This window comes from Apiospora kogelbergensis, assembly GCF_038363985.1.
Source record: "Apiospora kogelbergensis strain CBS 113332 chromosome Unknown utg000001l_segment0_segment0, whole genome shotgun sequence".
Taxonomy (NCBI): domain Eukaryota; kingdom Fungi; phylum Ascomycota; class Sordariomycetes; order Amphisphaeriales; family Apiosporaceae; genus Apiospora; species Apiospora kogelbergensis.
The window spans coordinates 6,485,859-6,498,978 of NW_027117418.1; the positions used below are offsets into that span (position 1 = coordinate 6,485,859).

Below are 13,120 nucleotides of genomic sequence, written 5' to 3' on the forward strand. Positions count from 1 at the left end.
AAATTGAACACCGCAAAATTGTAGCAAGCTTATGGTTTCCGTATTTAGTATGTAAGATCAGAGCATGGCTTTACCAGAGGATGAGGCAAAATAGTCATCGGGGGCTCTTCCAGCTGAGGGCTATTTGTTAAACAACTTTGAAGCACCGGCAGCCATGCAAATCTCCTCTTATCACCGTCAATGGCCATACTGCTTGTTTAAGACAGCTATTCAAGGGATTTCGTCGTCATCGCCACCCCCAAACCCAAAGCTGAAGCCGCCTCCACCTGTGCCCGACTGATCCTCGTGAACACCGACTGCTTCTTCCCATGTCCGTTTCTTCCCGTTGCTAATTCGTTGCATCTCCGCAAGAGCCTGGTCTAGAAGCCCAGGTTGCTCTGCCCTCAAGCGTTCAACAAATAAGTCGTACGGGCTTTCGATCTCTTTTGCGAACCCCGTGACTTGGTCCGGTTTATACTTCAGGAAAGACAAAACATGTGCCAAATGCTTTTGCGAATTCGTGACGAAGTTTTGAGTGAGGGCAATCCCCGCTTCAAGATTTATGACCAGATGCCTATAGGGAGGTTAAGTCAGCATCATACCGTGTGTTCGTCGTCGGGCGTATCGGACTTACCACCATCCATTTGGGACGTAGAGCATTTCACCTGTGCGGCAGATGCCTTCGATACAGCCAGCTTCTCTTCTAGCGTCCGCATGGAAGGTGAGCAAGTACTCGGCTATGCTCAGAGGACTCGTTACTTCGCTGCTATCCTCGGAAACAAAGACGCCGGGGGGGTGTTGCAACACTGGGCGGGAACATAAGCCAGTATTTGGATCCCTGGATGACAGCATTCCATGCATTGGTTGCATTTGGGTCTTTATGGAAAGTCGATCCACTACGCTCCGGGCCAACGACTGTTGATGTCATATCAGTATCAGTTATACGCCCTTGGGGTCTTACGAGATGGTGTAAGAAACGCATCTAGATGAGCTTTACTTACTAAGCCAACGGTATGCTGGCCGTTCCTGTCCCAGTAAATGGAAGAGATCTTCCCCGAAACACTCCGGGGGCCAGTAGGCGGAGTTCTCGCCTTGGCCAGTCTGCAGGTTCATTTTCTCTGCGAACCTCCTGTCGAACAAATACAACGGACTCTCGTCACTGCTGTTCTGCATGTAGGTATTGTATACAGAGAAGGGCCAATCTACCGCCTCGGCGCGAAATTCGATATCTGCGTACATCTTGTTGAGGGTATCAATGCTCCAGTGATTGTAAACAGGCCATTTCTGGATGAAGTCGGTAAGAATGAATGGCTTCTCGCTCCATTTCTCAAGGTACTCTTTCTGTGACAGATCCTTGAGCCTGGTGATTTGGTTCCCAACAGGTATAGCAGAAATATAGTTCTGCAGGACAATTTGACTGCAGGCAAATGGCCGATGGAGTACATCCGAGAAGACGTTGCTGCAATCGAGTCCTGCTAGTGCCTTTTGGGGCAGTTGAAGCAATGTGCTTCTCCAGGTGCCTTTCCAAGGCGGCAGGCTTGAAGACGTATTCTCTTCATGCAATCTGTATGGAAGTCAACGCTTGATCATGTAGACAATGATTCAAGGGGCTGGTGCAGCCCCCTTTGGCCAAGAGATCCTGCGTGACTCTTCTTTGGACACTAGGTCGCACCAAACAGCAAGATTCTACACCAAGAGTCATACACAAAATTACTTACTCCAAGAAAAGCGGCTTCCATAGGTCATCAAGATGACAGAAGGCGTAAAGAAAACGGCATGTGGCGCCAAGGGTCTTCAACGATTCCGCGCCCAGCAATTCGAGGACCTGCAAGATCATCTCGTCCGGGAGAAACCCCAGGAAGCCCAGAGACCCTCGGGCGGATGGGCCAGCCGCAAAATATTGGTTGCCCAGGGGCTTGACACCCAGAGGATGAACAGGAATAGCCTCTGCTGTTGACTCAACTTGCGGCTCCACTGGGAAGGTGGCAACTCTAGGTTCTCTAGATGCTGCAGTGACATGGCCGCCACTGGCCAGGCCTGCATCTTGCGAAAGAAGCATTGCGTCCTGGGATACGGGGTGCGTTTGCAAAGAGGGATTGTGCACTGCGTGTTGAATAGCACAGGGCCGGCGGGGGTAGTTGTCTACAGGGAGGAAGTTGATTATACTGCTGAACTTGGCTTTCTAATGACTTACAGCATACTACAAAACGTATACCGCTCAGGGAAATGCTGTCAAGGAACGGGGAGAGTATATGGAATAGCGAGCGACGTTGACTACTACACAGCCAACTAATAAAATAAGATACTGTGACTTGGCCGTGACTGCGTGCCCTGTGACTGTAGGACTGGCTGTTCCCTACATCTGCCCTCTGCTTGCTCCGATCGCATGAGCCCATTTTCGGACCGTCTCACCACCTGCAAAAAAGACTTGTACGATTTTCCAGCTTTTTTTACCCCACCAACCGAGAATAATCGCACCACAATTACAGCATTGCCCTTCCAGCAAGTGCGGCGTGCCTGAGCCTGACCTAGAGTGCCCAAACACCTAAGCGTAGTGGCCAAGTGAGTGGTGGGGCAGCCAGAAAAAATCCCATTTTCCCACTAAAACATTGAATTCAGAGAGGCTGTGGTCTGTGCACCGCCAAGGCCAATGACTGGAGCTTTTTCGCCCAGTGCTGAACAGAATTCTAAATATTCGAGGCATCTTAAGAGAATTTTTTGCTGCTCCCTCTGTTCTGCCCCCCTTCACAAGTTCTCTTACCCAACAACAACTGAAATACCAAGGACAAAACACATCCACCAACTAGATTTGCACAGCTCTCCCTCTGCGAGAGTGTCACTTCTGGTTCTTTTCACTTCTTTCAGCCTTTTTCAGTTCTCAGCAACTGTTGTCGCAGGACCTTGTTCGCTCCACGCGGGACATTCTGCGCAATCTAACCCCGCCACCACAAATTCATCACCACAGTCGCTTGATCCAGCAGGTCGGGATCAAGCACTTTTCTCAACCCAACCGCAATCATGGCTGCCGACAAGGGTCTGGAGGATATTCCGGACAGTAAGTCAACACCAATAGCCGTCCCCGCCCATTTTTTTATCGTTGCTTGATCTTCGTCGACTCTGCTTGCCTACCCTGCCGGAGGTTCGTGGCATTTTTGCCGCGGGGTGGTGGGTTGCGGTCAAAGAGGAAATGGCAAAACCAAATAATTATTTTGTCGTCTATGACAAAAAAACCAGCAATTGCCTTGTCTACTGTATGCTAACTTGCATGCTCTCTTTAGCCCAGATCGAGTCCAACTACGATGAGACTGTTGACTCTTTCGATGAGATGGCCCTGAAGGCCGAGCTCCTCCGTGGTATCTACGCCTACGGTTTCGAGCGCCCTTCCGCCATCCAGCAGCGCGCTATCATGCCCGTTATCAAGGGTAAGAATATCCCTCAACCTCGAATTGCGTATACGATATACTGACACGATCCGCTATCAGGCCACGATGTCATTGCCCAGGCCCAGTCTGGTACTGGCAAGACTGCTACGTTCTCCATCTCGACTCTCCAGAAGATCGACCCCGCCGTTAAGCAGTGCCAGGCTCTGATCCTCGCACCCACCCGCGAGCTGGCTCAGCAGATTCAGAAGGTCGTTATCGCTATTGGCGATTTCATGCAGATTGAGTGCCACGCCTGCATTGGTGGTACCAGCGTCCGCGATGACATGAAGGCCCTTCAGGATGGCCCTCAGGTCGTCGTCGGTACCCCTGGCCGTGTCCAAGACATGATCCAGCGTCGTTTCCTTAAGACCGACAGCATGAAGATGTTCGTTCTCGACGAGGCCGATGAGATGCTTTCTGTAAGTTGCCCTGGCGTGGTGTCTAATGATGAAGCAGTTCTAACCATCTTGTAGCGTGGTTTCACCGAGCAAATCTACGACATCTTCCAGCTGCTTCCTCAGTCTACCCAGGTTGTCCTTCTGTCCGCCACCATGCCCCAGGACGTCCTCGAGGTCACCACCAAGTTCATGCGTGACCCCGTCCGCATTCTCGTCAAGAAGGACGAGCTTACCCTTGAGGGTATCAAGCAGTTCTACATTGCCGTTGAGAAGGAGGAGTGGAAGCTCGACACCCTGTCTGATCTGTACGAGACTGTTACCATCACCCAAGCCGTCATCTTCTGCAACACCCGCAGAAAGGTCGACTGGCTCACCGACAAGCTCACTGCCCGTGACTTCACTGTCTCGGCCATGCACGGTGATATGGACCAGGGTCAGCGTGACCTGATTATGAAGGAGTTCCGATCCGGCTCCTCGCGTGTCCTGATCGCCACTGACCTTTTGGCCCGTGGTATCGATGTCCAGCAGGTGTCGCTGGTCATCAACTACGATCTCCCCGCCAACCGCGAGAACTACATCCACCGCATTGGTCGTGGTGGTCGTTTCGGCCGAAAGGGTGTTGCCATCAACTTCGTCACCGCCGACGATGTCCGTATGATGCGCGAAATTGAACAGTTCTACAGCACCCAGATCGAGGAGATGCCCATGAACGTTGCCGACCTCATCTAAATCCGGCAAGATACCCAACCTAGTCCATCTCAATCTCAGTTGCATAGGGGATACAGTTTTCACTCTTGCGCGCGCATTGGTGGTGGCCCCTCTTTGAGAAGGGGCCGCCGCATGGTGGTTTGATAGACGGTGGCGAGCTCTTGTCTGTTCCTCGGGCGTTATGCTGGGGAGTTTCCAGTAATGAATAACGGTCGGTAACGGGCAAGAAAAAGTTTTGATGCATCTGGAGCTTTCGGCCAAAGTACTGGGTGCTTTTTAATGCACAAGGGGAGCACGATCTATAGTCCTGCAAAGATTTGCCGACTAGAATCGTTCTGCCTTCTCATTTGTCTCTGTACCTAGGCCCGAAGCTTTTTTTCTTTGCGAATAAATGTCCTAAACTAATGTCTTCTTCTACCTGCTTGCAAGTGATTGATGCCTCGAAGTGAGTGGTTGTTATCCGCCAGTACTGTGCCTATGTCATGTTGATCATCCAGTCGGGTTGCTGTGGCTCCTGACTTTGTCATCCACAATAGGTAGGACCTTCCAAACCGACACCTCTTGACACATCTGATCGTATGTACTTGGTAGTACATTTGGTGGTTTCTGCTCTGTCAGTTCCCGGGAAGGCGCTGCCCCCTCCACCCAATCCCAACTGCTAACATTGGCATGTGCTGCCTACTGCCTCAACAATGCGCACCTTCCCAGGACGGCGGCACCTGCCTTCTTTACTTTCGATATGTTGAGAAGTAACGAATTGCCTCTTGCAGCCTGCATCTTGCATTGCCTAAACCGCCTGCCTCTCCTCCGAACAAGAGAGGTTCTCTTCCACATGTTCGTCTCCAATACAGCAGTGCATCCTGCATCTGTCCCTTCGATCAACACCTCACTCTGGTTGCCTGACCGCTGTCCGTTGCTGGCCAGCTAACCCTCATTCGCCCAGCCGTATTTGTTGAAGCTGCGCCATGCCTCTACCTCGGGGCGAAGCAGCGGCTCGACTGGAGCAAGTCAGACTGGCAACTGGCGATGGTAAAAAGTCTGCCATGTTCCTACCTTTGGTAGCCTTGGGTCAGTCCAGGGCAATCAATGTTCTATATGACAAATCTAAGCAGACCAATTCTGATCTTCAATCATTGAAAAGATCTCGCCAGGAATTGCAGGAAGCTTTCGATGAGTCTGTCTCTCGTATGACCAAACGGGAAGAAGACACTGTGTCGAGGATGGACCAACTTCAAGCCCAGGTAGAAGATTCCATCAAGCGCCAGAAAGTAACGGCCACAAAGTACCTGGAAGTGTCTCAGGGCCATGAAGATATGACAACCAGGTTGGATACCTACTGTTACACACTAGATACGGTAGACCATCGCTACCACGAAGCTATGGCACAGCTCGAGCTGCGGGTGAAACGAAATAATGAAGCCTCGCAGGAGACTTAGCACAACTCCAAAAGCAGCTTCAAGAAATGAAAGATGCCTGGGAGACTTTCGCGGCAGAGCAACACCAGAGTGGTAGGCTACGCACTGAAGGCTCCCCGAAGACCTGCATACTAATCATGACCTCACAGAAGTCGTCCGTCCGTTGGTGGAAGCGAGAGCCATTCGAAGATTCAGGAGAGAGAAAGACCGGTACCAGCGAGCATGCGAGACCAAGAAGCCCGCCAATGAAGAGAATTTCATGTGGGGGTTGATAGCTTTACTGCATCCCATGCTGGCTGAGTTCGTACAGCACACACTCTTGGCGAGATGTCCACAGTACGTTCAACTGCGAAAAAGGAAATGCCGTCCCTCCGCGTCGGGAGTCGAACCTATCATTCTGCTATATGGGGTAACGGGCAAGCGTCTCCCATACGATGTGTTCTTTAGAGCACTCGCCGAATTAGACGTGGGGTATCTGAACATAGAGCTCTTGAGATTGGAGAACGGAGAGTCTTAGGTTTATGCGATCTGGCCGTGCGAGAGCAGGTCTTGGTGTCTTGTGCGTTTCAGATTCACTAGCTGCTTAATAAGATATTTGTCTGCATCAACTGTATGCCATTGAGCCAGATCAACAATCCCGAAATGCTCATATCACTTCTGAAATTCGGTGATCATATCATTCTACAGAGCGCGGTTAAGCCTACAAATAACCAAACTAATGTGTTCCGGCTCAACTTCTCAAGACAACGTAATTGCCAATCTTCGTTTCCATTCTCCCTTGTAACGTCGTAGTGCCGAGGTAGGATTACACACGTGTGATCATCTCCTCGGGATACCTTTCGCAATATCTGCGTTCTCTTCCAAACCACTATAATGGTTTATCCAACCCAGAACCTCCTTGTGCCACACGAGACTGTTCTCGTGCTTCAACACCCACTGATGCCATGGGTTATTTCTGTCAGCACTGCTGTCTATGCTCTTTGGCAAGCGGCAATGAATGTACTTGAAGGGAACAAGGGAAATAGAGAACGAGAACTTACGTGGTTCTCGTCAGGGAACATCAGCAACCGACTCGGCACACCTCGGGCCTGTAGCACGTTGAAGGCGGCCAGGCCCTCGGTGATGGGCAGGCGGTAGTCGAGCTCGCCGTGGATGATGAGCTGGGGCGTTGCCCATTCCTCGGTGAAACGGGACGGGTCCCACTTCTCGTACGTGGCGCGGTTCTCCCAAAGGGTGCCGCCCATGTCGTGGATGACGAAGAAGAGCTCCTCGGTGGCCCAGTCGTTCATGGTGGAGAAGATGCCGTCGTGGCAAACGAGGGCCTTGAACTTGCGGCCGAGCGGGTGGCCCTGGATCCAGTTGACCATGTAGCCGCCGTACGAGGCGCCGAGGCCGACGGCGCGGTCCGTGTCGACGTAGTCCATGTTTTTGGCGATGTACTCGAAGCAGTTTTCGAGGTCCTTGTAGGGGCGGCCGCCCCAATCGCAGGCGATGGCGTCTGTCAGCGCCTGGCCGTAGCCGGTCGAACCGGTCGGGTTTGGCATCACGGCCACGTACCCAGCCTCGGCTTCATTTTGGAGGACACCCAGTTAGCTACAGGAACTCCTGTTCAGGGGCGTGGGCGTTTGATTGGCCAGCGAGGGATCGTGATTTAGCAGGTTAACTTACCAAAGATGGCTGGGTTCCATCTAGTGCTCCAGGAATCTCCCCAAGCTCCTTGCGGGCCTCCGTGAATCAACATGGCGAGTGGGTACTTCTTAGAAGGATCGAAGTTGGAGGGCTTCATCACTAGCGCGTGAACCTTGTAGTCGCCGTCGCCCTGAAACCAGATGTCGGATACCTGCGACTTGGACAGACCGAATGACTTTCCTTGCTTGGAGGCCGACGATACCAGCGCCACTTCCGAGGCTTGCGGGTCGACAATTGAGAAGGCCGAGCCATCAATCAGCGAGTTGGAATGGATCAGAAGCCGCTCAGAGTCATCTCCCAGGTTGACGACATCTCGTACCGAACCCTCGTGGGTGATCTGTTCAGGGAGCTTCTGGGCCGCTTTCAGCGGCGAGGAGGGCAGCCTGTAGAGCAAGGTCCGGCCGTGATACTCGGCCGAGACGAATAACTCGGAGTCGTCCTTGCTCCAGACGACGGCATCAGGCCGCTGGTCCCAGCCGCCTTCGCCGTCGTCGGACTTGTAGAACTCCTGGACGTTGCTGAGATCCTTGATGTCGGGCACGACCATCAAGCGGGGCTTGTCCGACTCGTACTGCTGGTGTCGCATGCGCTTGAACGCGAGTTGTTTCCCGTCGTGCGAGAAGACGGGCGTCATGCTGTAGCCCTGAAGCTGGCCGGTTTTGATCTCCTGGGGTGCTGGGGCCTTCTCGGTGAAGCTCTCCAGGGGCACGTAATACACATTCGTTTTGGTGTTGATGGCCGGGTTGATCTCCGGGTCGCTGGAAACGAACGCCAGCCCCTGGCTGCCGATGTCGTAGTCACTCGCTCCCCCGAAAGGAGGAAAGGGTGATTCGAGCTGCGTGCCGGCCAGCGCGTTCACGAGGCCCGGCTCCTGCAGCTTCCACGCACCCTTGTCGCCCTTCTTGAGAGCGCCGTACCAAATGGCCGACTTGTTCTCGGTTACATACGTGTCCCAATGGCGCACGAAGAGCTGGGTGTATACCCTAGCCGAGGACAAAGGTGTCTTGTCATTGGCCGGATTATACATCTCACCGGAGGGCGTGGCGAGGGCCGAGCAAGCGATGGCCACTGTATCCTCGCCGATCTTCTTCGTCTTCAGGTTGGATATTGAGCCATCGAATATCTTGACTTCACGAGGCCTTGAAGGCAGTCAGCATTGGGTTTCGTACACGAAAGTTGAGTTCCACAAGTGAAGAGGAAAGCTGGGCTTCACTCGGGTGAGTACTCAGATAAACTAGTTTCACCTACTCGGCATCAGGCTTGGTGGCATCGGCCACAACCAGACTGGTGCCCTTGTCCAGCCTCTTGACAAGGACGAACTCATAGTCCGAGATCCAGGTCGGCTCACTGTAGGCAGCAGCATCCTCATAGAAGGTGGTAGACTGGCCTGACTTGATATCGAGGACCTTGAGGACCGAGTTCTTGGACTTGGACTCAAACGAATATGTCGAGACGGTGTAGAGAGCCAAGGTCCCAGTAGCGTTCGGCACGGCCGAGGAGCGGCGCGGGGCCGAGAGCATGGCCTCGGGCGTGAATTTGGCCATGATGGTCATTGTTGAGTGGTACACGACAAGAGGAGAGGGAGTGTAGCAGCAATGGGAGACTGGAGACCACTTGCTTGTTCGTAAGTGGCGACTCAGAAGAGACGACTGCTGGATCAGCAAGGAGGAGGCTCGGCGCAACATACACAAGGAAGGGGGGGGGTCAACGAATGCAGGTCGAATAAAAAGTCTACGGTAGGTACACCACACACGCACACGTACACACACACCATCGCCAGATCCCATCGCGCCTCCATCCACCCCGCAGTGGAACCCCTCGCCCTTAACCCGTTCAGGGGTCAATGCACTACTGGTCTTCCCGGTCCTCCCGCCTGCCCGCCTGCCCGCCTATTGTCGTGAGTTAGTGGAAGCTTCGTACCCCTCATTCGCGTGTCCTCGGTTTCTTGGCATGCGAATATCATATCAGTCTGGCCAACTTACGAGTCGTGCATGTGTTATGCCTTTCGCCCCAAGATGTAGACTATTGCCGACGAAATTCATCTGCTAGCCAATACAAAACCGGCATTCCACCACCACCCACCAGTTGTTGCCTTTCCCGTAACGCCAATTGCATGCCAAATTCAAAGGGGTATCATTCAATGCCGTAGACGCCGTAGACGCGGGACCGAGACATAATTCTACTTGCGGGTAGCGCCAAACTGAGTGCGCACTTTCTTAACCTCGCGGCTGTCGGTCTCGCTGTCCTCGGCAGCGGCCGCTGCCGCCGCCTTCTTCTTCTTGCCTGCGCCTTTCTTCTCGGTGGCCGAGCCGGGGGTGGGGGCATCCGACGCCGCGTTCTTCTCCTTATTGGCGAACGAGGTCGAGGCAGGCGTGGGAGCGGCCGGGGTCGAAGCGCCAGAGATAGGTGTGTCGGCCCCACCTTGCTAGAAGAGGGTGACATTCCAAGGTCAGTATAAGAGGAACGGGAATAGGTTCGGACTGCCCATGACTTCCAAGATGACGTACATTGCTGGGGTTGTAGGATATCGAGGAGCGCGAGAAGACGCGGTTCTGCTCCATGGCGCCCACCTTACGGCGCTGGGCAGAGATGGCTGTCACGCCCTTGGTATAGTTGTCGAAGCCCGTGAGGATGTTACCAACGGGAGTGCTATCCAGGTATTTGGTCTCCATATCGGCAATGCGGTTATCAGTGCCCAGCTGTGAAACAAGACATTGTTAGTATCAGTAGAAGGGCTGGGAAAAGGATGGACGTTGGGACGACTCACGATATTTCGACTCAGCTGGTTTCGGCGTTGCAGAAGCTCCTTGACAACCTGCTTCTCTTTCTCGTACTCGGCCATCTCCTTCTCCCGGTTGAATGACTCATTGCCATTGTTAGCACTGGCGCTGCCAGCAGCCGAGGCAGCGGTATTCGAAGTTTCCGTCATGATTGTGATTATGTTGTGAGATGTAGTGATACACACGAAAGCTACAAGGCTGAACAATTGCCAATGAATCTGGGAATGCGCGACCGCGTTCTTGAAGCTTGCCAAATTTGTGGAGATAAGCTTAAGTGTCTGACGCCCATCTTAGTGCACGGTTCAGATGCGGACCGAGACCGAGACCGAGACCGAGACCGGCAACTTATGTACATACATATACATATATATATATACACATGCATGTGAGATACTGATAATGCCCAAGATGGATGGATTCACTTCGTAGAAACACAGGCACCGTGGTGCTTAAAGGCTTTGTTTGACCTGGGCTTGCTCGTTGATCGGAAGGCTAAAGAAAACCTGACATATATAACTACTGCGCCATCTTGCTGATTATTGCCTACGAATTAATTACCTTATACACTTTATTGTTGTTGCGCACGTGCCGCGAGGAGCGAGTGAGACTGAGTGATGTGAAACGGGGGACTCGGGGTGTCACGGATACAGCTAGGTAAAACGGTCAACAGTTCAGCTGTGTTTTTCCATTGATTGTTTGTCTATTTCATGACTGAGGGCAAACTGGGTCATACCAGGGATAGTGTTGGACGACTTCTTCTACCTGGGTGTAGAAACCGACCTTGGCATCAGAGAAGAATGAAGCAAACAATGGTTGGAGGGGCGATAAGTTCTGCGAGCCAGTCATTGATTAGCCTCAACCATTCATAAGGTACCGCTGCTCGATGTTCTTCTCATCTTCATGATCTTCTCCTTCAAAAGCTTCTCGCGCAATTCACTGGCCCGCTGCTGGGGGGGTTTTTGTCTTCTTGGTCTGATCGACAGTTTCAAAAGGTCAGTTTGTTCAATCCAAGCACGTAGCATAGCTATGAAGAAGTCCTATTAAGAAGAACGAACCTCCTCTGCCGCTGGAGCCGCCGCGCCGGATTGCGTACGTCGAGTTGCGCTATTGTCATCTTCCGAAATATCAGCTTTTTTGTCACCGGTAGGAGGGGTCTCGGAACGTTGTCTCCGCTTCTTTGATGCCGGTGCATCGCTGCCTCGGCTCCTGCTCCTGCTGCTAGTGCTGGAGCGCCTCAATCGGCCAGGGGAACGACTGCGGCTGATGAGCTCCCGGACGGGCTTGCGGCGAGGACTGCGACTGCGTGAACGAGAGTACGACGAAGACCGCGACCTGCGTGATCGTCGGCGGCTGCCTCGAGGGGGAGATCGGGACCGACTTCTCGAACTGGAATATCTGCGTCTCTTTGGTGCCGGCGAATATCTGCTGCTGGCCGACTCAGAAGCGCTGTCAGGCGACGATGAATTTTTCCGGCGGCTGCCCCTGCGGGCCTTGTCATCTCTGACTCTAGACCTTGACCGCTTGCGCGTCTCTTGGCGACGAGACGGTGATCCACGGGATCGATGGTTCCGTCTCGGTGGAGTGACCGACCGTGCGCCTGGCCGCCTGCTACCACTCCTGCTACGGGAAACCGAGCGAGAGCGGGACCGAGACCGTGAGGCCGAGCCTCGGGAGTCGGCAGACACTGATCGGGTCGGCGAACGACCGCGACGTCCGCCACGTCGGTCTTGCGGTACGTATCGGTCGCGGTCGCCACGGAAGGAACCTCTACGGGGCGGTGAAACAGATCGATCTCGGCCACGCCCAAAACCCCTGTTGCGGTCCTCGAAAGCCCTGTCGCCCCCACGTCTGTTGCCGCCTCGCCAGTTGTCACCACCACGGCCGCCCCGGAAGCCTCGTTCACGTCTTTCCCGTTCTCGAATGTCAGCCAGCTCACGATCGCGTCGCTCATGTATTTCGCGTCGTACACGAGCCTCTTCTGCAGCTTTCTCAGCCTCGATCTGCGGTAATGGTCAGTCATTTGCTTGGACCAAGCATGCCGCTCAAGCTTGTGCGATGCTGGTTAAACCCACCTTCTCTTGAATCAGCTCGGCCTTCTTGGCTTCGAGCAGCTCCTTCGGGACACCCTGAGGACTACCCTGGGCACTCAGAAACAACTTCCAAAGCTCCTTGCAGAAAGGCGCAGTATCTTTGTCGAGAAAGCCCGTAAGCTGGATTTGCATGGATTTGATGTCTGGCTGTAGATACGAGTGGTCAGGCCGGTTCTCGCAGGCAATTCTAGAAGGTATAGGAGGTACATACGTAACGGGAGCCCTCGACCAAGTTGAAACAGAGCTCGGTCACCACATCGTCCTCAGAACCAAGAATCTCGGAGATTCGACTCGCAATCCACCTATAGAAGAGAAAGATGGTCAGTACTGGTCGCGGCGACAGATGCTCATGATAGCTGGGAGCGCCTACTTCTTCATGACCTGCAGATTCACCTTCTGCATATCGACTTTCTGATTGAATTCAGGCGGGAACTTGGTAGCTCGTAAGAGCTTCATGTCTACACCAGAAGCCATTTTCCGGTACGTTGACAGTTCCTGGCAGATTGGCGGAAGTTGTCAGGCGTGCGCCGACGCACTAGCGATATCGTCTGTTGGAAAACGAGAGAAACAATGCTCGAATAAAGAAATCCGCGATGATATGTTGAAATGGCGCGGTAGCCGGGGTCGGGAAGCTAAAGT

At 53.3% G+C, this 13,120-nt stretch overlaps 7 protein-coding genes across 7 annotated transcripts; 2 read left to right on the forward strand and 5 right to left on the reverse strand.

The window, feature by feature from the left end:
* Positions 1-210: 210 nt before the first annotated feature.
* On the reverse strand, positions 211-2,038 carry PG998_002090 (uncharacterized protein; the record flags this gene model as incomplete). Its single annotated transcript, XM_066868908.1, has 4 exons — positions 211-553; positions 614-785; positions 981-1,543; positions 1,698-2,038. The coding sequence occupies 4 exons, from the start codon at positions 2,036-2,038 to the stop codon at positions 211-213; spliced, it is 1,419 nt and encodes a 472-aa protein (XP_066737323.1).
* An 841-nt stretch (positions 2,039-2,879) lies between these two features.
* On the forward strand, positions 2,880-4,528 carry PG998_002091 (translation initiation factor eIF4A; the record flags this gene model as incomplete). The annotated part of the gene is made up of 4 exons (XM_066868909.1): positions 2,880-3,034; positions 3,258-3,401; positions 3,462-3,820; positions 3,875-4,528. The coding sequence occupies exons 1-4, from the start codon at positions 2,998-3,000 to the stop codon at positions 4,526-4,528; spliced, it is 1,194 nt and encodes a 397-aa protein (XP_066737324.1). The 5' UTR covers positions 2,880-2,997.
* A 944-nt stretch (positions 4,529-5,472) lies between these two features.
* On the forward strand, positions 5,473-5,943 carry PG998_002092 (uncharacterized protein; the record flags this gene model as incomplete). Its single annotated transcript, XM_066868910.1, has 1 exon — positions 5,473-5,943. One exon carries the CDS (start codon positions 5,473-5,475, stop codon positions 5,941-5,943), a length of 471 nt encoding a protein of 156 aa, XP_066737325.1.
* A 798-nt stretch (positions 5,944-6,741) lies between these two features.
* PG998_002093 (prolyl oligopeptidase) lies at positions 6,742-9,164 on the reverse strand (the record flags this gene model as incomplete). The annotated part of the gene is made up of 4 exons (XM_066868911.1): positions 6,742-6,858; positions 6,963-7,489; positions 7,591-8,750; positions 8,860-9,164. The coding sequence occupies 4 exons, from the start codon at positions 9,162-9,164 to the stop codon at positions 6,742-6,744; spliced, it is 2,109 nt and encodes a 702-aa protein (XP_066737326.1).
* A 626-nt stretch (positions 9,165-9,790) lies between these two features.
* On the reverse strand, positions 9,791-10,540 carry PG998_002094 (uncharacterized protein; the record flags this gene model as incomplete). The annotated part of the gene is made up of 3 exons (XM_066868912.1): positions 9,791-10,036; positions 10,119-10,310; positions 10,379-10,540. The coding sequence occupies 3 exons, from the start codon at positions 10,538-10,540 to the stop codon at positions 9,791-9,793; spliced, it is 600 nt and encodes a 199-aa protein (XP_066737327.1).
* Positions 10,541-11,609: 1,069 nt separating this feature from the next.
* PG998_002095 (uncharacterized protein) lies at positions 11,610-12,411 on the reverse strand (the record flags this gene model as incomplete). Its single annotated transcript, XM_066868913.1, has 2 exons — positions 11,610-11,827; positions 11,910-12,411. The coding sequence occupies 2 exons, from the start codon at positions 12,409-12,411 to the stop codon at positions 11,610-11,612; spliced, it is 720 nt and encodes a 239-aa protein (XP_066737328.1).
* Positions 12,412-12,433: 22 nt separating this feature from the next.
* Positions 12,434-12,955, reverse strand: PG998_002096 (uncharacterized protein; the record flags this gene model as incomplete). The annotated part of the gene is made up of 3 exons (XM_066868914.1): positions 12,434-12,628; positions 12,693-12,783; positions 12,852-12,955. 3 exons carry the CDS (start codon positions 12,953-12,955, stop codon positions 12,434-12,436), a joined length of 390 nt encoding a protein of 129 aa, XP_066737329.1.
* Between the last annotated feature and the right edge of the window lie 165 nt (positions 12,956-13,120).